At 41.5% G+C, this 27,410-nt stretch overlaps 1 protein-coding gene across 3 annotated transcripts in view; it reads right to left on the bottom strand.

Annotated features, from left to right (window-relative positions):
* LOC126411880 (mitochondrial Rho GTPase) overlaps positions 1 to 27,410 on the bottom strand; it is a 181,961-nt gene that overhangs the window by 73,790 nt on the left and 80,761 nt on the right. For all 3 annotated transcript variants that reach the window (XM_050081399.1, XM_050081400.1, XM_050081401.1), the window contains exons 6-8: positions 9,877 to 9,918; positions 9,611 to 9,776; positions 9,338 to 9,458 (exon numbers count right to left, since the gene is read on the bottom strand). In XM_050081399.1, coding sequence (XP_049937356.1) covers positions 9,338 to 9,458; positions 9,611 to 9,776; positions 9,877 to 9,918 — 329 coding nt within the window. The remainder of the gene's footprint in view (positions 1 to 9,337; positions 9,459 to 9,610; positions 9,777 to 9,876; positions 9,919 to 27,410) is intronic.

The raw sequence follows: 27,410 nt of genomic DNA, 5'->3' as shown, positions 1-27,410 counted from the left end.
GTATGGAACAGATGGCTACAAGACCACATTGATTGTTAGTGCAGCATCTTATGTCACACATCACTCCCACTGATATCATTAATCCATACCTTCTAATTGATCACTCTCCCTGCACCACTCTCCTGTATTTTTGCATGTTATTTGCTGCACCTTTCTGGTGCCACACGATCTTGGATCTCATCCTATGAACCCCTCCTCACTCCACACTCTTTCTCTGTTCCATCCCAAACCGCACCCACTAATTCAACCTCATCCAGACACATCTGCCAGCCCCCTTCTTCATACTTATCCGACCTCAAACCTGCCACCCACAGTAAAATACATATTTATTATTTATATCTTTTTTTGATCTCACTCTGACTTCTCACCAACTTTAGTCAGTTTTCACCTTTTGCTATCATCGACTCCCTCAAATTCCATCTTTTTTCCCCCTCTCGCCTCCATTTCATCCTTCTCATGATTTTTCACTCATATTTGATGTATTTTTGCGATTTTTTTTGGGCGTAATTTTTCACATTTTTTCCACCACCACGGATCCTTGCTCCTTCCATCTGCATCAATACAGAGAAGTTTCCTTATCTCTAGCCAGAACCCAGCCCCACATACTGTTCCTTTGTTGTTGCTCGGCTCATGGAATCCCCCCAAATGGCCTTACAAGCAAATTACCCATCTCCGGCTGCCAGAATGGACTCCACCTATTCAGATTAGGCCAATCATTAACCCACACCAACATAGTCCTTTAAAACAATATCAACCAAGCCCAAACCTTCTCTCCACACACAAAATTCTCCTGCTATGCAATCCAAAATAGCTGAAACCCATAACACACATTGAAACTCTTGCCCTCCAGGAACTAGAGCAACATGCACAACACTACCTCAAAAAGCTCTCTATCCTGCTCACTTCCTACTCCTGCCTTGAAGTACAACTGTCCACCCCCTCTACAACAATCTTCAAACCTCCTCCACACCTCCTCATAGCTGACAAACTCTGTCTCATAGACCTTACAACGAGCCACCCTCCTCTAACATTACCCTCCTCTAACATACACCCCCCCCCCCCCCCATATATATAAAACTTACCAAACGAAAGCGTCGGTATGTTGATAGGAGACAATAAAAAACACACAAACACACACACAAATTTCAAGCTTTCGCAACCCAAGGTTGCCTCATCAGGAAAGAGGGAAGGAGAGGAAAAGACGAAAGGATGTGGGTTTTAAGGGAGAGGGTAAGGAGTCATTCCAATCCCAGGAGTGGAAAGACTTACCTCAGGGGGAAAAAAGGACAGATATACACCCGCGCGCGCGCCCGCCACACACACACACACACACACACACACACACACACACACACACACACACACACACACACACATCCATCCGCACATATACAGACACAGGCAGACATATGAATACGCAAAGAGGTTGGGCAGAGATGTCAGTCGAGGCGGATGTACAGAGGCAAAGATGTTGTTGAATGACAGGTGAGGTACGAGGGGCAGCAAATTGAAATTAGCAGAGGTTGACGCCTGGTGGGTAACGGGAGGAGAGAACATATTGAATGGAAAGTTCCCATCTCCGGAGTTCTGGTAGGTTGGTGTCAGTGGGAAGTATCCAGATAACCCAGACGGTGTAACACTGTGCCAAGATGTGCTGGCCGTGCACCGAGGCATGTTTAGCCACAGAGTGATCCTCATTATCAACAAACACAGTCTGCCTCTGTCCGTTCATGCGAATGGACAGTTTGTTGCTGGTCATTCCCACATAGAACGCTTCACAGTGTAAACATGTCTGCTTTTGATCGTGTACAACTTCCGGGTTACAGGACTCGAGTAGGTGGTGGTGGGAGAGTGCATGGGACAGGTCTTACACCGGGGGCAGTTACAAGGGTAGGAGCCAGAGGGTAGGGATGATGGTTTGGGGATTTCATAGGAATGAACTACGAGGTTACAAAGGTTAGGTGGATGGCAGAAAGACGCTCTTGGTGGAGCTGGGAGGATTTCATGAAGGAGAGTGTCTTTCCATCTTTCCGCCATCCACCTAACCTTCGTACATGTATATGTGTGTTTGTGTGTGTGTGTGTGTGTGTGTGTGTGTGTGTGTGTGTGGGTGGGTGCGCGCTTGTGTGTGTATCTGTCCTTTTTTCCCCCTAAGGAAAGTCTTTCCACTCCTGGGATTGGAATGACTCCTTACCCTCTCCCTTAAAACCCACATCCTTTCGTCTTTCCCTCTCCTTCCCTCTTTCCTGATGAAGCAACCGCGGGTTGCGAAAGCTTGAAATTTGTGTGTGTGTGTGTGTGTGTGTGTGTGTGTGTGTGTGTGTGTGTTTGTGTTTGTTATTGTTTCTATCAACATACCAACGCTTTCATTTAGTAAGTTACAGAATCTTTGTTTATATATAAACAAAGATGATGAGACTTACCAAACAAAAGCGCTGGCAGGTCGATAGACACACAAAAAAACACAAACATACACACAAAATTCAAGATTTCGCAACAAACGGTTGCTTCATCAGGAAAGAGGGAAGGAGAGGGAAAGACGAAAGGATGTGGGTTTTAAGGGAGAGGGTAAGGAGTCATGCCAATCCTGGGAGCGGAAAGACTTACCTTAGGGGGAGAAAAGGACAGGTATACCCTTGCACACACACACATATCCATCCGCACATACACAGACACAAGCAGACATTTACCCTCTCCCTTAAAACCCACATCCTTTCGTCTTTCCCTTTCCTTCCCTCTTTCCTGATGAAGCAACCATTGGTTGCGAAAGCTAGAATTTTGTGTGTATGTTTGTGTGTCTATCGACCTGCCAGCACTTTCGTTTGGTAAGTCACATCATCTTTGTTTTTAGATATATTTTTCCCATGCGGAATGTTTCCCAATAGAGGGAAACATTCAACACGGGAAAAATATATTTAAAAACAAAGATGACGTGACTTACCATACGAAAGCGCTGGAAGGTCAATAGAAACACAAACAGACACATACATACACACAAAATTCAAGCTTTCGCAACAAACTGTTGCCTCATCAGGAAAGAGGGAAGGAGAGGGAAAGACGAAAGGAAGTGGGTTTTAAGGGAGAGGATAAGGAGTCTTTCCAATCCCGGGAGCGGAAAGACTTACCTTAGGGGGAAAAAAGGACGGGCATACACTCGCACACACACACATATCCATCCACACATGTACAGACACAAGCAGACATATTTAAAGACAAAGAGTTTGGGCAGAGATGTCAGTCGAGGCAGAAGTGCAGAGGCAAAGATGATGTTGAATGACAGATGAGGTATGAGTGGCGGCAACTTGAAATTAGCGGAGATTGAGGCCTGGTGGGTAACGGGAAGAGAGGATATATTGAAGAGCAAGTTCCCATCTCCGGAGTTCGGATAGGTTGGTGTTGGTGGGAAGTATCCAGATAACCCGGACGGTGTAACACTGTGCCAAGATGTCCTGGCCGTGCACCAAGGCATGTTTAGCCACAGGGTGATCCTCATTACCAACAAACACTGTCTGCCTGTGTCCATTCATGCGAATGGACAGTTTGTTGCTGGTCATTCCCACATAGAATGCATCACAGTGTAGGCAGGTCAGTTGGTAAATCACGTGGGTGCTTTCACATGTGGCTCTGCCTTTGATTGTGTACACCTTCCGGGTTACAGGACTGGAGTAGGTGGTGGTGGGAGGGTTCATGGGACAGGTTTTACACCGGGGGTGGTTACAAGGATAGGAGCCAGAGGGTAGGGAAGGTGGTTTGGGGATTTCATAGGGATGAACTAACAGGTTACGAAGGTTAGGTGGACGGCGGAAAGACACTCTTGGCGGAGTGGGGAGGATTTCATGAAGGATGGATCTCATTTCAGGGCAGGATTTGAGGAAGTCGTATCCCTGCTGGAGAGCCACATTCAGAGTCTGGTCCAGTCCCGGAAAGTATCCTGTCACAAGTGGGGCACTTTTGTGGTTCTTCTGTGGGGGATTCTGGGTTTGAGGGGATGAGGAAGTGGCTCTGGTTCCATCAGATTCACCTGGTCCTACTCGAAATCCCATGCCACTTTCCTTGACGTTGACCTCCACCTGTCCAACGGCCAGCTTCACACGTCCGTCCACATCAAACCCACCAACAAGCAACGGTACCTCCAATATGACAGCTGCCACCCACTCCACATCAAACGGTCCCTTCCCTACAGCCTAGGTCTTCGTGGCAAACGAATCTGCTCCAGTCCGGAATCCCTGAACCATTACACCAACAACCTGACAACAGCTTTCGCATCCCGCAACTACCCTCTCGACCTGGTACAGAAGCAAATAATCAGAGCCACTTCCTCATCCCCTCAAGCCCAGAATCCCCCACAGAAGAACCACAAAAGTGCCCCACCTGTGACAGGATACTTTCCGGGACTGGACCAGACTCTGAATGTGGCTCTCCAGCAGGGATACGACTTCCTCAAATCCTGCCCTGAAATGAGATCCATCCTTCATGAAATCCTCCCCACTCCGCCAAGAGTGTCTTTCCGCCGTCCACCTAACCTTCGTAACCTGTTAGTTCATCCCTATGAAATCCCCAAACCACTTTCCCTACCCTCTGGCTCCTATCCTTGTAACCACCCCCGGTGTAAAACCTGTCCCATGCACCCTCCCACCACCACCTACTCCAGTCCTGTAACCCGGAAGGTGTACACAATCAAAGGCAGAGCCACATGTGAAAGCACCCACGTGATTTACCAACTGACCTGCCTACACTGTGATGCATTCTATGTGGGAATGACCAGCAACAAACTGTCCATTCGCATGAATGGACACAGGCAGACAGTGTTTGTTGGTAATGAGGATCACCCTGTGGCTAAACATGCCTTGGTGCACGACCAGCACATCTTGGCACAGTGTTACACCGTCTGGGTTATCTGGATACTTCCCACCAACACCAACCTATCCGAACTCCGGAGATGGGAACTTGCTCTTCAATATATCCTCTCTTCCCGTTACCCACCAGGCCTCAATCTCCGCTAATTTCAAGTTGCCGCCACTCATACCTCATCTGTCATTCAACATCATCTTTGCCTCTGCACTTCCGCCTCGACTGACATCTCTGCCCAAACTCTTTGTCTTTAAATATGTCTGCTTGTGTCTGTACATGTGTGGATGGATATGTGTGTGTGTGCGCGAGTGTATACCCGTCCTTTTCTCCCCCTAAGGTAAGTCTTTCCGCTCCCGGGATTGGAATGACTCCTTACCCTCTCCCTTAAAACCCACTTCCTTTCGTCTTTCCCTCTCCTTCCCTCTTTCCTGATGAGGCAACAGTTTGTTGCGAAAGCTTGAATTTTGTGTGTATGCATGTGTCCGTTTGTGTTTCTATCGACCTGCCAGCGCTTTCGTATGGTAAGTCACGTCATCTTTGTATATATATATATATATATATATATATATATATATATATAGAGAGAGAGAGAGAGAGAGAGAGAGAGATTTCAGCTTTTTCACTAAAAGAATTGATATGTTTTGTATACGACGTATTACGTTTCAGGCTAAACTGCATAAAAAAGAAATTAATGTGTTACAATCAATATGTACCAACAGCTAAAATTACTCTTCTTTTAAAAATAATTGAAATTACGAAATTTCTGGAATACTTAAAATTCATATTATTAATTGCACAATCCAATGCTAATTTTTAAATTTATTTCTAGATTAATTTACAAAATAATGATATATTTTAGTGAAGATTCCTCTCCAGTCGAGAAAGTTTATAAACTCTTTGGAAATTCTGAGTACTGCAGAATATAAGTAGACTGGAAGTAGACTTTTTCTAAATTTGTCAACAACAATTAATTACTGGTTTTTTTATTGTGGAAAATGTAAAAACAGTGTCATGTTGGAAGATGTGACAAAGAATAAAATTCAAGAATAATACAGAAAAATTTTCATGAGTTATTTAGTCATCAAGAACCTAAGAAATTGAAATTTCAGTTGCAAGAATTTACCCCTAGACAATACTTTGTGCCATCGACAGTAACAACGAGATAATGAGCATAAGCAAAAAATTAATATTTTGTATATCTTACACCTCTCGAAGCTTTTGAAAATATGAAGATACTAAGACAATGAATTTAATGGTGATGTGTGTGAGAGTAAGATTACAACATACTACATTTACCCCACCCTCCAAAACTCCCTTCCACCACCGAACAGAATCCAGAACCTGAACTGACCTGAAACACAGTCATCAACCTTTCCTCCAGAAGCCTTATCCCCCGAAGAAATATCAGTGTTTTCCAAAGGCCTCACTTATTGCCCCACTCCCAAATTCAATCACGCAGGACTTATTAAAGACCTTCTCTCCTTCTCCCAGTCCCTACAGTGGACACACTTTTTCGTCACCAACCCTACCAATCAGACTCAACCAAAGATCAATGTTGAACCCTGCCTCACTCAGTTCACTGTTCCATCCAACCATGATCCACTGCCACTACCCACAAATCACCCCCTGTTAACATTCCAGAATTTCTAAACCTCGAACCTTCCCTCACTGTCATTCCCCAAATCCCTCAACATGCAAACTAACCTTACATTCACAAAAAGAACTGCAGCCCATCACTTAAAAACTTATCCCAATCTTGTAATCCTATCTGCGGATAAAGGATCCACCACTGTTGTTTTGAACCGCAAAGATTATCTGGCAGAAGTACTCTGGCAGCTGTCAGATACATCCATCTACAAACCTGGCCACAGTGACCCCATTCCAGGAATCCAGCACGATCTCAGTCACTCCTCAAATCCTTAGGCTCATCCCACAACCTCTCCCCAGAGTCCATCTCTCTGCTCATCCCTACCACTCCCCGCAGTCCTACCTACTACATGACTCCTTAAGTCCATAAACCCAACCATCCAGGACACCCCATTGTGGCCAGTTACTGTGCCCCCACTGACAGAATCTCTGCTCTCGTATACCAACACCTTAAACCAGTTATCCAGAACCTACCCTTCTTCATAAAAGATACCAACCATTTCCTCCACTGACTCTCCACAGTTCCTGTCCCTTTACCACGCGGTGCCCTGCTCATCCTTTTACACTAACATCCCTAATGCCCATGGCCTTACTGTTATTGAACACCATCTTTCGCAACACCCGATGGATTCCAAACCAACAACCTCCTTCCTAGCCACCATGACCAGCTATATCCTCACCCACAATTACTTCTCCTTTGAAGGCATTACCTACGAAGAAATCTGTGGTACAGCTATGGGCACCCACATGGTACCAATCTATGCTAACCCATTCATGGGTCATTTAAAGGAATCTTTTCTAAACACCCAAAATCCTAAACGTCTCACCTGGTTCAGATTCATTGATGACATCTTTGGGATTTGGATCGAGGGTGAGGACACCCTATCTACATTCCTCCAGAACCTCAACAACTTCTCCCCCATTTGCTCCACCTGATCCTCTTCAACCCAACAAGTCACCTTCCTATACCTTGCCCTCCACCTCCACAGATGGCTACATCAGCAACTCTGTCCATATCAAACCTACTAACCACCAGCAATACCTCCACTTTGATAGTCATCACCCGTTCCATAACAAGAAATCCCTTCGATACAGTGTAGCCAACCATGGTCATCGCATTTGCAGTGATGAGCAGTCCCTCTGGAAATATTCTGAGGGCCTCACTGAAGCCTTCAGAAACCGCAATTACTCTCCCAACCTTGTACAAAAACAAATCTCCCATGCCTTATCTTTACAGTCTCCCACCACCTCACCAAGTCCCACCGTCCAGCCACAGAGGAGCATTCCCCCCGTAACTCAGTACCACCCTGGACTGGAGTAACTGAATTACATTCTCCATCAAGGTTTTTGACTACCTGTGCCCTGACATGAGAAATATCCTGCCCCTTAGCCTTCCCACCACTCCCACAGTGGTATTCCGCCTTCCACTGAACTTGCACAATATACTTGTCCATCCCTACACAACCCCTGTTCCCAACCCCTTACCTCATGGTTCATACCCTTCAACAGACCCAGAGGCAAGACTTGTCCTATACATCCTCCCACCACCATCTACTCCAGTCCAGTCACAAACATCACCTATCCCATCAAAGGCAGGGCTACCTGTGAAACCAGTCATGTGATCAACAAGCTAAGCTGCAACCACTGTACTGCATTCTATGTAGGTATGACAACCAACAAGCTGTCTGTCCACATGAATGGCCACCGACAAATTGTGGCCAAGAAACAAGTGGACCACCCTGTTGCTGAGCACGCTGCCAAACATGACATCCTTCATTTTGGTGATTGTTTCACTGCATATACCATATGAATCCTTCCCACCAACACTAGCTTTTCTGAACTGCTCAGGTGGGGACTTTCTTGCAATATACCCTACGTTCCCATATCCCTCCTGGCCTCAACCTTCATTAGTCACTGTCCTCTCCCATCTAGCCTCTTCTCTGTTCCCTTTCCAGCACTAAACAGCACACATCCTCCATCGCACCAAGTCTTTATACTTTTTTCCTTTTCCGCTATCCACCCCTGATTTCCTGGACACACACAACATGGACATACGATGGCATCCCTTCAAGATGGAGGCATGGCTTATTCCCCACACAGGTGTAGAAAGTTTATCTGGAAGTAGCTGCTCATAAACACCCTTGACCCGACTTTTATGAATATATCCCATTGCATGAAAATATGGCTGCACTCATAAAATTACATTATGGTAAACTACAACAACTGTTGGTACTCTGGTTGCGACAACAGTTTTAAGCTAGCAACAATTTACAGTGCTATAAGGCATCGTGTCTCACATGCTTATAAAAGTGAACATAAGCAATGAACATTAATGACTCACTGAGCTGCAATCCATGGTCCATCCTACAACACTTAAAGAGTCCAAGTGACATGTCTATGTGACTTTAATGTCTCTTATCATCTTCCTTATATCAAAGTGATTATGAGAGGGAGGGTGAGGGGGAGGGGTAGATGTAGAGGGAAGGGGAGGGGGAGACATATGAGAAGAGACATATGGGCAGGGGGAGGGAGGGAGAGACATATGGGGAGGGGGAGGAGGAGAGGGAGGGGGAGGAGGAGAGGGAGGGGGAGGAGGAGAGGGAGGGGGAGGAGGAGAGGGAGGGGGAGGAGGAGAGGGAGGGGGAGAGGGAGTGGGAGAGGGAGGGGGAGAGGGAGGGGGAGAGGGAGGGGGGAGAGGGAGGGGGGAGAGGGGAGAGGGAGGGGGGAGAGGCGGGGTGTTGAGGGGGCTAGATGTTTTGGGTGATGATTCAAAAGGGAAAAGTAGAGCTGCTCAAGGGGGAGGAAAGGGGAAAAGACATAGAAAATGAGATCAACTTACGGTGGATGCAAGAATTCTTGCGCTATTTGAAGATTATCATTATATCCAAATTTGCGTAGCACAGTCCAAGTTGTTTCATTTCTTCCTCTCTGAATAAAGAGGCAATGAAGAAACAGAAAACCTAAAAGAGTGATAGAATTTTTTTATACAAAATGTATTCAAGGACATCAAGATATACTTAGCACATGAAATAGATATTTTTAACGAGTATCTGCATATCACATAAATGGAATTTCATTTATCTTAAGTAGACCTTACATATAATAAATTTACCATTTTTTGTGATTGCATTTCCTGAAACTCCATTTGATAAATTGCGTCTTAAGACAGATTTTACATCTTCTAATGCCTGTGGCTGCAATGGGGCATTGAAACACCGTTTTTGGAAAAAATTCAGCTCCTCATCATTTAGTAACTCGTCATTGTCCACGTCACAGATCTGTGATTGAAGAACTAAGCATTAAAAAATGAAAGCACCAAATTAACAGAAAGCTACACGATTTTATGTAATGTTAAACCCAATTATTTGAAATATGTACCTTAAAAATTCTTGTTAGTGCTGCCTTACATTCTTCTGTGAGCTGCAAAGAAAAGATACACAATTAAATAAAGTTTATACCATCACAAATAGCTTCTCTTGGTGACTACTTAAAAAAATAGCTTAGAGAGAAAAAGGAGTCTAAGACAGTGTATCCTCCAGTTTCGAGAAGACTTACAAATATTAACTGTACAGATGTTTGTTGCAAATTATGTACATATGAGAATATACTGTTGGACACATTTTACATAATGTTAATTGAATAGTAGCCAATGTTCAATCGATGACAAAGTGCCCCAATGGCAAAACTGAATGGAATGCATCTCAGTCTACAGTGAAATTTAATTTTTAGATTTCTGAAAACCAATGGAGTGAGCAACCGGGAACTTTCATCTCAAATTAGTTAAGTCCTTACAAAAGATAGTAACTCCTTACAAAAGAGACAGATGAAACTCACTTTCCCTTTTTTAAAAAAAGGAATGAATTGTTTTAAGTAAATACTAGCAACTGAATTAATGTTAAGACACCTGCATCATAAGACATTAGTACGGGTTTCATTGTTATTAAATATTATGATAACCGGTCTCTTGGCAAGAAAAATTATATAGAGGTTTATACATTCATTTGCAGAAGTTATTTGTTGGGGGTCATCATCTGCCTGAAGACTGGTTTGATGCAGCTCTCCATGTTACTCTATCCCGTGCAAGCCTCTTCATCTTGGATGGCAACCTCCATCCTTATGACTCTGCTTACTGTATTCATCTCTTGGTCTCCCTCTATGATTTTTATCCGCCCCCCCCCCCCTCCCCCTACACTGCCACTTCCCCCCAACACTTAATTGGTGATACCTTGATGTTTCAGAATGTGTCCTACCAACAGAATCCTTCTTCTGGTCAGGTTGTGTCACAATTTCTTTTCTCCCCAATTCTATTCAGTACCTCCACTTTAGTTAGGTGATTTTCATTCTTCTGTACAACATTTCAAAAGCTGCTTCTATTTTCTTGTCTAAACTGTTTATCCTCCATGTTTCACTTCCATACATGGCTACAATCCACACAAATACTTTCAGAAAAGACTATTTAATGTTAACAAATTTTTCTTCTTCAGAAATGCTTTCCTTTCCATTGCCAGTCTACACTTTATATCCTCTCTGTATCAACAGTTATTTTGCTTCCCAAATAACAAAAATCATCAACTACATTAAGTGTCTCATTTCCTGATCTAACAACAGCATCACCTAATTTAATGTGACTACATTCAATTATCCTTGTTTTGCTTTTGTTAATGTTTATCTTATATCCTCCTTTCAAGATACTGTCCAACTGCTCTTCCAAGTCCTTTGCTGTCTCTGACAGAATAGGGTATTTTCACCATTTTGCAGAAATCATCTTAAGTGGTCAGTTATGCTGTTTTATGGTTATGACATGCTTTTGCCCCTCATGAATTTCAGCATTTAAAACAAAATGGAAATGATACTCAAATTATTTGAAAACTTGCTAAAATACTCCATTTGAGTCATGTGAAGCCTGTGACATCACTGGTTTGGATCCTGCCTGTAGTATCGTAAAGGACACTCACAGTGATATCTTGTTATTCTGCAATTCATGTTTCGCATAAAGGGTTACAAATGGTGAGTAGTATGACACTGTACAAATACAGCTATCAAAAAACTACAGAAAATTTGTTTTTCACTGTTCCAAAGAATGAAAGGATGTGTAAAATGTTGTTGCAACTGTAGCTCATAAATATCCAAATGAGATAGTGGTCTCTTTATGTATTTATTTCTGTGAGGATCATTTTGATGTAAGTAAACACTCTGTATGACCATGCTGTTGCTTTTAGCGTTAATAGATAGCTTGTTGGACTCGCAAGGCCGAACCTCATCCAGAACGAGGTTCCATCTCCTCCTCTCCCCCCCCCCCCCCCCCCCCATTTTTCATACTACTATCTTCTTTACATTTACTTTCCTTTCCTCACAATACAGTTATTTCGGAGATTTAATTTCTATAGCATATTACACTCTAATAAATATTTTTGTTTGTTAGCTTCATTTTACACTTAATCAGTTTAGGATGAATCACAAGGATGATGTTAAGAAACCATTTCATGCCTGATGTAGCTCTCATTCTGAAGCATCTGAGAAACCCTTTGACAATTTCTGAGCACATTATTCTTCCCAAACGAGTTATTAAAGATAGTTGCCACTATTTTTTATTGTACAGCATTTCACGTGTTTCCATGGAAAGACTCATGGTCCAAGCAAATAATCTAGTTCCAGATTTCCTCAGTTTTTATAAAATTCTGTGAGTTATTGTTATGTCACACTACTACTATTCCAGTCACCATGAAATGAAGTTTTCACGCTTCTTATTTCCAGAACATCTAAGTTGTTTTTGAAGAAGGGATCATAAGTGCATCAACATTCAGAAGGTTTCCACAATAAGCCTTATTTTCCATCATTAAATAGCTAAACTGTTAGTACAAAAAGTACGAAAAACATTCATAACTTATGCTAACTCTCCTAAAACATATGTTTAACACAGGAAAATGGCCTACTACAGTGTCTTCTTCCTGAACTTTAATTGCTACACCAAATTTTTCTTTGGTTCCTTTCCTGTTTGCTCAACGTATAGATTGAATAACATTGAAGATATGCTACAACCCTGTCTCACTCCCCTCACAACCACAGCTTCCTTTCCATGCCCCTTGATCCTTGTTAACTGCCATCTGGTTTCTGTACAAGTTGTACGTAGCCATTTGCTCTCTGTATTTTATCCTGTTACCTTCAGAATTTCAAGGGGAATATTTCAGTCAAGACTGTCAAAAGCTTTCTCTAAGTGTATAAATGCTGTGAATGTAGTCTTGCCTTTCCTTAACCTATCTTCTAAAACGTGTTCCTACATTTCTCTGGGGTCCAAAATGATTTTCCCCAAAATTGGCTCCTACTAGTTTCCCATTCTTCTGTAAAGGATGTGCGTTAGTATTTTGCGAACATGATTTATTACACTGGTAGTTCAGTAATATTCACATCTGTCAGTACCTTCTTTCTTTGGAATTGGAATTACTATATTCTTGAAGTCTGAGATATTTTGCTTGTCTCATACAACTTGCACACCAGATAAAGAGTTTTGCCATGGCTGGCTCTCCCAAGGCTATCAGTAGTTCTGACTGAATGTCATTTACTCCCAGGGAATTGTTTTGACTTAGGTCTTCAAACTGCTCTACCAAATTCTTCTCGCAGTATCATATCTCCCCTCTGGTCCTCATCTATGTTCTCTTTCATTTCTATGACACTGCTTTCAAGTTCATCTCCCTTGTATAAACTCTCTATATACTCCTTCCACCTTTCCCTTCTTTGCTTAGGAGTGATTATTCGTCTGAGCTCTTTAATATTCAAACAGCTGCTTCTCTCTTCTCGAAAGGTCTCTTTACTTTTCTTATAGGCAGTATCTATCTTTCCCCTACCGATATAGGCTTCTAAATCCCTACATCTGTCCTCTAACCATCCCTGTTTACCTATTTTGCACTTCCTAATAACCTCATTTTTTAGACATTTGTATTCCCTTTCTCCTGTTTCATTTGCTGCATTTTTATATTTTTCTCCTTTCATCAACTACATTCAATATCTGTTATCCATGGATAACCTTGTCCTTTTATCTATCTGATCCTCTGATGCATTCACTACTTACTCTTTACAAATTACCAAACTTGTCTTTATCGCATCCCTTTCCACTGTTCAATCAATACCTAATGCTCCCTCTCAAGCTCTCCTTAGGTTAGGTTTGGTTCGGTTAGAACAACCTACCTATCCTACCTTTTTGCAATTTCCTCAGTTTTAATCTACAGTTCATAAACAATAAATTATTGTCTGCACCCACATCTGTCCTTGGAAATGTCTTAAAATTTAGAATCTGGTTCCAATATCTCTGTCTTACCATTTTATAAACAATCTGAAACTTTCTGGTGTCTCCAGGTCTCTTCAACATATCAACCTTCTTTTGTGATTCTTAAGCCAAGTGTTAGCGATGATTAAATTATGCTTTGTACGGAACTCTAGCAGGCAGCTTCCTCTTTATTTCCTTTCCTCTATCATATGCAGATAAAGCAGATTACATACAGAGTATATTGGTCTTTAGCTTGGAAACATTATGGATTTATCCAAACATTTACAAATAAATGCCACTCATAGGAGTCATACAAATTTTCTATCACCTGCCTGTAGAAAGTCAGTTGTATTCTGTGTTTAGCTAGTAGCTTGCATTTTACTTGCTTGTAAGAGTTTAATCACTGTGCATGGTGAACTACAAGGCACCAGTGCTAATTTTTTTCTCCCATATTCATCGTCTGTAGTTTGTATTCTATGTAAAGAAGCTTGTAATGCCTAAAGCACTTGTTTTGTAGCCCAATATATTGTCAAAACTGTCTCACTGTACCTTTCTGATTGTATACAGGTTACTACTTTCTTTTGTATTGTTATATAGTTGTATTCGGTGAGATGAGGATGTGGACTGTGTCCATTATGCGAGGATTTTGAGGGTTGATTGATCACTGGCATCGGCTAGAAAAGGCCTTTGTTAGACATGGTTCACATGCTTTAGCTTGCTGTCCTGCGCAGTGGCAGCACTGTGGCAAAGGCTGTTGTACACTGAGGTGATAAAAATCATGGGATAGCAAAAAGCACATATACAGATGGTGATAGAATCGAGCACACAAGGTGCATTGGCGGAGCTGTCATTTTTACTCGGGATGATTCATGTCAAAAGATTCCCAACGTGATTATAGCCACTGGCTTTGAATGCAGAAAGGCAGCTGGAGCTAAATACATGGGACATTCCATTTCAGAAATCATTAGGGAATTCAATACTCTAAGATCCACAGTGTCAAGAATGCACTGAGAATACCACATTTCAGGCATTACCTCCCACCACGGACAACACAGGCGCCAAAGACCTTTATTTAACAACCAAGAGCAGCAGTGTTTGTGTAGTGTTGTCGGTGCAAAAAGACAAGCAACACTGCATGAAATAACTGTAGAAACTAATGTGGGAATACCATGAACTTATCTATTATGACAGCACAGTGAAAACTAGTGTTAATGAGCTATGGCAGCAAACAACCGACACAAGTGCCTTCGTTAACAGCATGGCGTTGCCTGCAGCGCCTCTCCTGGACTCGTCAGAATATCAGTTGAGCCCTAAACAACTGGAGAACTGTGGTCTGGTCAGATGAGTCCTGATTTCAGTTGGTGCTGATGCTAGACTTTGAGTGCCGTGCAGAACCCACGAAGCTACGGACTCAAGTTGTCGACAAGGCACTGGGCAAGCTGGTGGTGGCTCCACAATGGTGTGGGCTGTATTTACATGGAGTGGAACCTATCACTGACTGGAAATGGTTATATTCAGCTACTCGGAGACAATTTGCAGCCATTCATATTCCAAAACAATGATGGGATGACAATGCGCCACGTCATTGGGTCACAACTATTCACGATTGTTTTGAAGAATGTTCTGGACAATTCAAGTAAATGATTTGACTGCCCATGCCGCCTGACATGAATCCCATTGAACATTTATGGGACATAATAAAGAGGTGTCAGATTGTGCACAAAATCCTGCACCAGGTACACTTTTGCAATTATGGACACCTATAGCAGCAGCATGGCTCAGTATTTTTGCAAGGCACTTCAATGACTTGTCAAGTCCATGCCATGTCAGGTTGCTGCACTACGCCCTGCAAGAGGGGGTCTGACAGAATATTAAGAGGTATCCCATGACTTTTTATCACTTCACTGTACACTTGAAGCTTCTGGCGTTAACTTATTCCTTGACATGACAGTGTTTTCCACAGTACCTGGCCTGTCCAGTTCATCCTCACCAAAAAGTGAATGGTGAACTGTATCAAGTTTATAATCTCAGGGTGCACAGCAAATATGGATATTAGTCCCATAGTTACCTAATTATATCTTAATAACAGACATGAGATGCTACCCATTGCTGGAAGTTTTCCTCACTAGCATGGTTCACCTTCTCAAAGTTCCGCAAACAGCTGTAAGATCAGAAAACAAAGCCACTGTGCACACAGAATATTTGTTGGGGAGCTTAGGACAGAGATATGGACAATGCTTTGTTAGCTGTTACTGAAAAGACTGGGTGAAACCACTTGTTAATAATGGTACAAATGACACGTTACCTAAGTTGAGCGCTTAGACAAATATGGACAATTCTGCAGCTACCCTGGTGTGTATCTTGCTTGTACTCCATTTTCAGGACGATGACTGCTGTTGTATTGTGGAATGGGGCACAAGGGAACATGGTAATCAAAGCATATACATGATTATAATATAATCATTATAGATTAATTCAATGGATATCCAAAGGAATTGTTTTGATGAGTTCAGATAATTATAATTAGAAGGCTTGGGTGGTGGGGGAAGAGGGGAAATAGGGGTTATAGTGAGACAAGAACTTCAAAAGAAATTTTAAAAGTTCCTGAACAGCTTAGAGACTTAAGGTCATCTGCCAAAATAAAGAAATAAACAGCAAGTCCTCAGACAAACCTTGAACAATATGGCAAACAATTTATATAGGATGAGTTCACCTCACCATAGTAGCTGCAAGAAAGAACTAAGCCACAGCCAGAAAGTCAGCTACAATAATTCTAACTTATCAACCCTCTCTTCCTGCCACTCTTCCTCCCCAGGATGCATGATCCTGTACCTTGAAAGCAAGCTGATGGGACCAAGGCTGATCACACATTATGTCACTATGTTTCTATTACAGGCATTTTCTACATCTGCATCTACATAGGTACTTCACAAGACACTGTACAGCATGTTGTGGACAGTACACCGTACCACTACTAGCGATTCCATTTCCTGTTCCACCTGCAAATGAGTTAGGGAAAATGACTATCTATATGTCGCTGTACAAGACCTAATTTCTTGAATCTTATCATCATGGTCCATATGCACAATATAGGTTGACGACAGTAGAATCTTAAGGCAGCCACTTCAAATGCTGGTTCTCTAAATTTTCTCAATAGTGTTTCTCAAAAATGAACATCACCTTTCCTCCAGGGATTCTCATCTGAATTCTCGAAGCATCTCTGTAACACTTATGTGTTGTCTGAACCTACCACTAACAAATCTAGCACCTGCCTCTGAATTGGTCCAATGTTTTCCACCAATCCGACTCTAAACACTTGAACAGTACTCAATAATAGGTCACAGCAGCATTCTATATGTGATCTCCTTTACAGGTGAACCACTTTTTCCTACAATTCTCCCAATAAACCGAAGTCGGCCATTTGCCTCCTCTATCACAGCTCTCACATGCTTATTCCACTTCATATCATTCTGCTCATTATGTCCAGATATTTAAAAGACTTGACTGTGTCAAGCAGGACACTAATAATAGAAACTGAATATTAAAGGTTTGTTCTTCCTACTCATCTGCATTAACTTCCATTTACCACACGAACTGTAAATTTTGTCTAAGTCATCTTGTATCTTCCTACAGTCACTCAACGTCGAAGCATTACAGTGCACAACAGCATCATCAGCAAACAACCGCAGACTGCTGCCCACCCTGTTCGCCAAATAATTTATGTATACAGAGAACAACAACAGCCCCATCGTATTTCCCTGGGGCACCTCTGACAATACCCTTGTCTCCGATGAACATTCGCCGTCAAGGACAACATACCGGGTTCAATTACTTAAGAAGCTGTTGAGCCAACTGCCTTAGTTAACAGCCTGCAATGGGGCACCGTGTCAAATACTTTCTGGAAATCTAGAAATATGGAATCTGCCTGTTGCCCTTCATCCATAGTCCACAGTATACCATGTGAGAAAAGGGGGAAGCTGAGTTTCGCACGAGTGATGCTTTCTAAAACCATGCTGATTTGTGAACAGGAGCTTCTCAGTCTCAAGAAGTTTATTGTATTCAAACTGAGAATATGTTCGAGGATTCTGCAACAAACATAAGTTAGGGATAGTGGACTATAATTTTGCAGGTCCAGTCTTTTACGCTTCTTATACACTCAAGTCACCTATGCTTTTTTCCAGTCACTTGGAACTTTGTACTGGGTGAGAGATTCACGATAAATGTAAGTTAGGTAAGGAGCCAAGACTGTAGAGTACTCATCGTAAAACTGAATTGAGATCCATCTGGACCTGGTGATTTATTTGCTTTCAAATTTTCAGTTGTTTATCTATGCCAGGGATTCTTATTACCATGTCATCCACACGGCAGTCTGACCGATGGTCAAATGACGGTATGTTTGTATGATTCTCCTGTGTGAATGATTTCTTGAACGTGAAATTTAAAACTTAGCCTTTCGTTTTGCTGTCTTTAACTACCACACCAGACCGGACAAGGGCTGAATGGAAGCCTCATACTCACTTAGTGATTTTGCATAGGACCAAACTTTGCTCTGGTTCTCTGCCAGATCCTCTGCTAATGAGTGACAGTGGTAGTTATTGTATGCGTCGTGCATAGATTTTTTTCATACACGCATGAGCCTCTACTAACTTTTGCTTGTCATCTTTTGTACACACTCTTTTGAACCAAGAGTGTAACAACCTCTGCTTCCTCAGCATCTTTCGAATTTCATTATTAAACCATGGTGGTCCTTTTCCAGCCTTTATCCATTTACTAGGCATAAACTCCCCAGACCACAATTTACAATCAGCTTAAATTTTGCCCATAATTCCTCTATGTTCATCTTCCTGGAACTAAGTGATGTCAATTCACTGTCTAAGTGAGATGCTAACAACTGTTTACCTGCTCTATCTAGCAGAAGCACTCTCCTAGCTTTCTTGACTAATTTATTAAGTTTCATAACCATAGTTGCTGTATTGACATCACTATCACTAATCCCCCATTTATATATTGACATTGCCGATATGGTACGGCCTATAAGTATATACAAGACCTAAGATATTTGGATTTCGTGCAGCTGCTCAAGACAGTTTTCAGAAAATGTGTTCAAAAGTATTTCACATGACTGTCATTCTATAACCCCGTAATGAATCCACAGACTTCCCAGTCTACATTCCACAGGTTAAAGTCGCCTCCAACTAGTGTTGGATGATCTGGTACTTCCACATTGCTGACCTCTGACTTTCTTTGAGTGACTATATAACTGTAGCAGTGGAGTCAGGTGGTCGGTAAAAACATCATCTACACCTGTTATACATGACCTAATAACTTCACTGTCACACTCAACTTTGATCTCAATAGAGATAATATTTTGTCAACTGCAATGAATGCTCCCCTTCCTATGGCCTCTAATCTTTCTTTCCAATACACATTCCACAACTTGCTAAATATCTCAGAGCTTTTCATTTCGAGTTTCAGCCAGCTCTCAGTGCCAAGAATAATCTGAGCATAAGAACTTTCCTCAAGGGCACTAAATCTGAGAACTTTATTATTAATATTTCAATAGTTTACTGACAAAATTTTTACAGTTGAAGTGTCTTTACTCTGAATGCCATCTGACTTACCGTGCTGCGTACTGACTGACAAGTGTTCATCAGGGCATCCCAAACTACCTAGTCTAAAAAACCCTCATATGCACTCCACAAATACTCTGCTGTGAGAGTAGCTGCTTCCTTTGTGTAGTGCAGCCCTGGCCTATCGAGGAGAGCCCTACAAATACCCACACGGAAACAAAGATCTAGGAATCTGCAGCCAAGACCATCACAGAGTAGACGAAGCCTTTGGTTGAGACCCTCCACTTGGCTCCAAACCATAGGACCCTGATCAACTCTGGGAACAATGCTGCAAATAGCAAGCTCAGCTTGCACCCTGCACGCAAGGCCAGCAGTCTTCACCACCTCCTCCAGTTGCCTGTAGGAACTGAAATGACCTCAGAACCAATGTGACACACACTGATGGTGCCAACATGAGCCACAACTTGCAGACAACTGCACGCTGTACACTCAATAGCTGCACACAAGACCACCTCCTCATCTCAGATGAGCCTCCCAGCAGACATACAGAGTGCACATTGGCTTTCTTTCCAGCCCAGAATGCTATTTACCTATGGGGCTCCATAATGTGCCTAACACTGCAGCTCCCAATAACTAGGAAATCCCCCTGCTCCTCCGAGTGCCCGCTTGGACCCTGCTGAAGGAGCGGCCACCTGTCCATTCACATGGTGAATGGGCAAGGCCTGGCGGCCAGTCTTCACATTGGCCCTCTGCCTTGAATGATGCGAACGTATTACCACCATCACTCACCTTGCTGTGAGGGCTGATCCACCATGACGTGTACACTAGAAGATGCCTCAGAAGCAGAGCCCATGGGCAAAACAAGCAATACCTGAGGTGTCCCATCTGATGTGTCAGCACCTTCTCCACCACTACACCCCAAGGCAGCAGCCTGAAGGTGATTGATCATAGCCAAAAGCACTTTCAGCTGCAGCCAGCTCCTCCCAGATTCACACATAGCATTCACACATCCTAACCATCCTAGCAAGGCTAACTGAAGAAGTAGACTAGAAAAGCAGATAGAATCCTAGATACGCAACCTGCTATCCTCCTGATGTGTCACCAATGGATGCTGATGCATTAATGAGCTATGTAGCTGGCTGTTCAGAAGCAACTATTGTGCTACACAAAGAATGAATTCATCCTTTCAAAAATGTGAGTTTAAACCTCATAAACAGAAACAAAACAAATACGCATGAAATTTAGTAAATATACTATGAGGAAAACACAGATAAAGAAAAACACTTAACTTGCCGCTCCGTAAATATATATCAGGCAACATCTGCGGCCTGACTGACTTGTTTTTCTAAACTGCACTGTAGAGTGAATGAATTTACATTTACAAAAAAAGAGATATTAAACCTCTTGGACACAAACACACACATGAAATGCAATAAATATACTACAACGAAAACACAGAAAAAGATAACTTTTAACTTTCTACTCTGTAGATATATATCAGCCACGAACTGGTGCTCCCAAATCAACTAGCTCACTTCCTTGAATTCTTAAACACTCAGGTACCCCACCTCTAAGAAAAGGAGGAGGGAATCCTGTATGTTCTGTAATTGTTTTTCTTCTGTATACAAACACGGTATCAGCTTAATGTACTCAGGAAAATGGAGCAGACGAAGAATTTCTTGGCATAGTGTCATCTCATCTGTTTCAATGGCCTTACGATTGCATATCACGTAGTATTACGGGCTGTAAATCGCTCTGGTACAAAAATCTTGATGACATATTCAGAGACTGCAGCTGAGTAGACAATAGAATCCCTCAGTTTCCACCCATTAATGTACACAATGACAAAGTTGCAGTGTTCACTTAAAATATGGATGAAGGAATCTAAAATATATTCTGATATGCTGCTAATAATGAAAACAAAAGTCTACACTTTGTCAAAAAACTACAATTTTACCTATACCTACTGCCAATAACGCTTAGTGAAATGTAATGAAATTGTTGACACTAGCACTCATACTCCTGCTGCTCGTGAAATTGCAGGTAATACCTAATTTGATTAGACTGAGCGAGGTGGCGCAGTGGTTAGCACACTGGACTCGCATTCGGGAGGACGACGGTTCAATCCCGTCTCCGGCTATCCTGATTTAGGTTTTCCGTGATTTCCCTAAATCGTTTCAGCCGGGATGGTTCCTTTGAAAGGGCACGGCCGATTTCCTTCCCAATCCTTCCCTAACCCGAGCTTGCACTCCGTCTCTAATGACCTCGTTGTCGACAGGACGTTAAACACTACCCACCACCACCTAATTTGATTATGTTTCGTTTAAGGGTTGATTCCACCCAAAAAAATTTCTTCTACTTTGTCGTTAAATCAGCATGTCACGTAAAGATGTAGCAATATCCAAGCTTTGAAGTCAAAACTTCATTGGTTTTTTTAGTTTTGAATTTTTAACATTATTTTTCATCGTATTTTTGAAAAATCATCTTTTGGTGATGTAATCCACAAACTGGTATTAAATACACAAATGCTAACGCACTTAGTAAGAAGATTAGGGAATTGTGTGTCTTTGTCTTGTATCTCAAAGATCAAAGGAAGTGGAAGCAAATAATAAAAGAGTTTCAGGTGTATTGCAAACAGCCACAGTTTGTCATACAACATGGGATATTGTTTTGCTCAACCATGTGTTGTTAAGCAGCTTTGCAGACAGAAATATTACAGCAAGCACATGATCATATGTTATCAGGTCATGAGAGTAAGAGAACAATGGATAGAAGAGCAGCAGAAAGGTTCTTAGAGAACCAGGCATGCCAATGTTCAACAGTAGGTCAGTCAATACCTGTATTCCATGTACAGAATGTGCTGATTTATGCCATCAAAAGTTACAATTACAAACACTACTGGAGCCCTGCTACCCATTTAAAATGATAGGAGCCAATATTTTGGAACCACTTAAGAGGAGACAACCGGGGGAAAAGTGTATATTAACAATTATTGCTCACTTCTCAAAGTATTCAGTAACAACAGCAATACTAGATCAGAAACCAGGGACAGTAGCTCATGCTATGGTAAATCACTGGATACTTAAATTCAGGGTATTGCAAATGATTATTACGGAACAAGGGACAAATTTCATGTCTAATCTCATTAAGCACTTGTATCTGTTAAGAAATTACGTACAAGTCCATTCTACCCACAGGCAAATGAGCGCACGGAAAGATTTCATATGACTATATCAAAGATGCCAAGCCATTATGAGAATTCTCAACTCCTGGACTGGGACACACATTTAGATTTTGGAGTTAGTCCTTGAAATTCAAAAACTCTTACAGGAACAGGGTTATCACTAGATTTACATGAAATTAGCACTTAAACATTGAAAATTTAGCATTTTGAAATTCGAATTTAGCATTTATATTTTTCAGTGTGTATGCATTAAAGCGACCCTAAACAGCATATACATACAAAATTCTTATCTTACAGTTTGACTTTTTTCCTTTTCACTATTCAGTTTTCTTTGAAAAAAAAAAACAGGAAACTGATTGTTTATGTAACACAACACCATAGTGTTAGTTTTCATTCTAACACACATTATAGGCCTACACACAAATGTTTATCTACTGAATGCAATCACTGAAGTTGTTTCAATGGTGTCTGGCTTCAATGACCATCTGTCACTTACAACTAAATTGTACGTTGAGAAGTTTCTCTCTGCATACACACTACTGACAGATGCCCAAATTGCAGATAAAGCAGCTCTTCCAAATTCTACATCTACATCTACACTCTGCAAGCCACTGTAAGGTGCAAACCAAAGTGTACACCCAGTTCCATTCACATACAGAGTGTAGTAAGAATGACTGACTGACTGAATGCCTCTGTCATGAAGTAATTATCCTAATCTTATCCTCATGATCCCTATGTGAGTGATATGTAGGGGATTGTAGTGTAGTCCTAGAATCATTGTTTAAAGCCTTGAAACTTTGCTAGTAGACTTTCTCAGGATAGTTTACGCCCATCTTCAAGAATCTTCCAGTTCAGTTCCTTCAGTATTTCTGTGGCACTCTCCCACAGACTGCCACAGACTGAACAAACATGTGATCATTCATGCTGCCCTTCTCTGTATAGATTCAATATCCCCTGTTAGTCCTATTTGGTATGGGTCCCACACACTTGAGCAATATTCTAGAACATGTCACATGATTGATTTGTAAGCAATATCCTTTGTAGACTGATTGCACTTCTCCAGTATTCTACCAATAAACCGAAGTCTACTATCTGCTTTACTCATGACTGGGCCTAGGTGATACTTGCATTTCACATCCCTACGAACTGTCACACCCAGGTATTTGTACGAGTTGGCAAATCGCAAAAGTGACTCACTGATATTAGTGTCATAGGATATACTACAGTCAGGATATATTATAGCCATAGGATTTCGTTTTGTGAGGTGCACGATTTTACACTTCTGAACATTTAAAGGAAGCTGCCCATCTTTGCACGGCTTTCAAATCTTATCCAGATCTGACTGAATATTTATACAGCTTCTCTCAGACAGTACTTCATTACAGATAATTGCATCATCTGCAAAAAGCCTGATTTTATTATTAATATTGTCTGCAAGGTCATTAACATACAGTGTGAACAGCAAGGGTCCCACCACACTTCACTGGGGCACATCTGAAGTTAGTTCTATATCTGATGATGACTCTCCATCCGAGGTAACATATTGTGTCCTTCCTATCAAAAGGTCCTCAAGCCAGTCGCAGATTTCACTTTATAGCTTATATGATCAAACTTTTAACAATAAGGCTAGGTGTCGTATTGAATCAAATGCTTTTCGGAAATCAAGAAATACAGCATCTACCTGGCTGCCATGATCCAAAGCTTTCAGTATGTCATGTGAGAAAAGTGAGAGTTGGGTTTCATATGACTGACGTTTTCGACATCCATGCTAGTTAACATTGAGGTGGCCATTCAGTTGAAGATATCTCATTATGTTTGAGCTCATAATATGTTGTTGCCTGAACTCATTAAGCAGCTGTATCACTTACTGAAAGTTAAGAAATTACGTATGAGCCCATTCCACCCACAGGCAAATGGTCGCACAGAAAGCTTTATTTTAAGCATTTAAGCTCTGCACAGAAAAGACGTTGCACTATATCAGGTTTCTCATCACATCTCAAAAAGTCAACAAAGTGTCGATGGAATGACAAATATGCTTCAAAAAATTTGTCACATGCAGTCCTTTCAAATTGTGGACTGTTTTTTGATATATTAACAACAGCAGATTCATTCAAACACACGTTTGCACCACAAACAGTTAATAATGTCTGTTCAAGAACAATGTTCACAATTTCCTTTCAATAGTAATTTGATACTCTCATTCACAAATTTGCACTGTAAGATGACTAAATCTGATGTAGCTTTATTTTTTAAATGATCAAGAATGAGCTCAATGGCAAAATTTTTCTTTTTTATTGATCAGAAAATTTTGATGATTGCTGGTTAGTGTGTCAAAGTACTGCACTGCTTGGAACCAAGAATTCCATCTCTTGATTATTGGATTGGAAAAAAGTTTTTCTGGTAGCTGAAGATATTTCTCTTGCTGAAACTGAAGGTAGGTGCTCTTCATTTTGTGAGTGCAGAAATGCCATTTTCACCTCACTAACAATAAAACTTAGCTCCTGTAATTATTTCGTGAAGATGTTACCAATTAAGTTCATTTTGTGCCTCGAGCGTTTGAAATGTATTAAACAGATTTCCATTCAATATATGAAGGGCATCATAAGAAGATCCCATGTACACAGCAGAGTCTGAAACTGAAGCCACAACATTTTCATATTAAACGTTGTTGTAGTCTTTTAGGGTGCTTACTATGGCCTGGGCAGAAGTACTTCTGTTAGGAACATCTAAAAAGTTACAGGGAGCCAGATACAGTTTCTGTTCTGATGTTACAGTCATTGTCCGAAATAAAACTGCAATTACACACCTACCATTTTCGTCACAATTTTCATTGGTAATAATCACAATAGGAACACCCTTCAAAGCATATTTGATTCTTCTTTAATTTCGTCACTACACTGTCTGACATATTCTTGATGAAATCTATCTCAATTCAGCACCGGATATGTATTTATTAAAAAATAAACTAACTTCAACATCGTTTAGTTTAGTCAATGGGATGTTTGCCTTCAAACACATTTTAACTACAACTTTGCTTCTGCTGTTTTTTCCCCAACATTTGAAGCTATAATGAAACAAATTGGTTATACATGTATCATTCAAAGTATTTTCCATCGCTGGCCACTACTTTCTCTCATCTTTCAGGCAATGTACACATTCTGCATCGAAAAAATTGTTCATCTTTTGAAGTGATCCCCGAACCAATCCAATTTGTGACTTCATCGTGAGATCGGAAGTGTTGGTCAGCCAGGCAATGCGTCATTGATCTAAACAGGTGATAGTAAGAGGGAGCAATGTCTGGAGAATATGGTGGGTGGGGTAGAACTTCCCATTTTAACATTTCCAAGTACGTTTTGACCTCTTTAGCAATGTGAGGTCGAGCATTGTCATGCTGCAAAAAGACTTTATCATGCCTCTCGCTGTATTGCGGCCATTTATCTTTTAATGCTCTGCTCAGACGCATTAATTGTGCTCGATAACGAGCACCTGTGATTGTTTCAATTGGTTTTAACACCTCATAGTACATGACGCCGAGCTGGTCCCACCAAATACAGAGAGTGATCTTGGAGCTGTGAATATTCGGTTTGGCCGTCAACATGGAAGCATGGCCAGGATATCCCCATGATTTTTTGCATTTAAAGTTATCATAATGAACCAATGTGATGCAGAAATCCCTTCCGTTTTTGCCTCTGAAGCAACTGTTCACAAACACACAAACGCCGTTCAATGTCTCTTGGTTTCAGCTCACTCGGGACGCAAGTATCTTCTTTCTGAATCATGTCCATAGCCTTGAGACGTTTTGAAATGGCTTGCTTTGTCACTCCCACTAATCATGCCAATTCTTCTTGAGTTTGACGCAAGTCTTCATTCGGAAATGTCTCCAATTCTGCATCTTCGAAAACATTCTCTCTTCCACCACTATGCCGGCCTACCAAGTTAAAATCACTGTTCTTGAAGAGTTGAAACCACTCACAACATGTTCTTTCACTAATAGCATCCTTCGCATATGTACTTGAGAGCATTTGATGAGACTAAGCCGCTGTTTTCTTCATATTGAAACAAAACAATAACGTCTCCCGCAAATGAAGAGAATTAGGTTCGTAAACTGACATTTTCAATCAAGAATAACTTTATGATGCAGCGCAAATGTACTTATGTTTGAATGAGGTTATGCTGACCGAGGTCCAAGCTAACTGCCCGACGTCTGTGATCTGTTTCTTTGTATCGCTACTTACCATTGTCGCCACTTATAGGCAAACGGCAGAAACAAAGTTGTACGCCTTATATATTGTGGCACAGATTCATTCTTCAATTTTGTTTTAAATTTTTGTTTATTTATTTATTTGCGTCATCTAGCAGCTCACCAACAGCAGCTTGCGTTTTAAATGAAGTTCCTGCAGCCAAAGAAGACACTCTTTTTGCCTTGTGACTAGCACTTTTAATGCGTTTTTCTAATTTGTCCTTCCTCCTCTCAGCTGGGTTTCACATAAAAAAAAACAGCCAAAGAACAGCCAAACCAAACTTGTGAACTAAAACTTGGCATCCCGCTATCAGGGAGTGTGGGGAGGAGAGAGAGCAGAGAGAATTTGCTATGGGGAGTGGTGGGATGTGGGGGTAAGAAGCAGGTAACACAAACCTGTGTTTTGAGTTTCCATGAGCTCCTGATAACTGGCTTCCTTTTCCAAACTGAAGCTGAAGATAACTCCACAGTGGGCCAACATCCACAACATCACTCATTTTCAAACACACACACACACACACACACACACACACACACACACACACAAAGTGCTGCAAAACACAGGCAGCGACATCACAGCTCAGTGACAAAACCAGATGACAATGCAGTCAGCACCAGCTAACAGTACACTGCACACTTGGCAGCCAACATCTACAT

This window comes from Schistocerca serialis, chromosome 1 (genome assembly GCF_023864345.2).
Source record: "Schistocerca serialis cubense isolate TAMUIC-IGC-003099 chromosome 1, iqSchSeri2.2, whole genome shotgun sequence".
Lineage (NCBI taxonomy): Eukaryota > Metazoa > Arthropoda > Insecta > Orthoptera > Acrididae > Schistocerca > Schistocerca serialis.
This window is presented reverse-complemented; position numbering and strand designations above follow the sequence as displayed.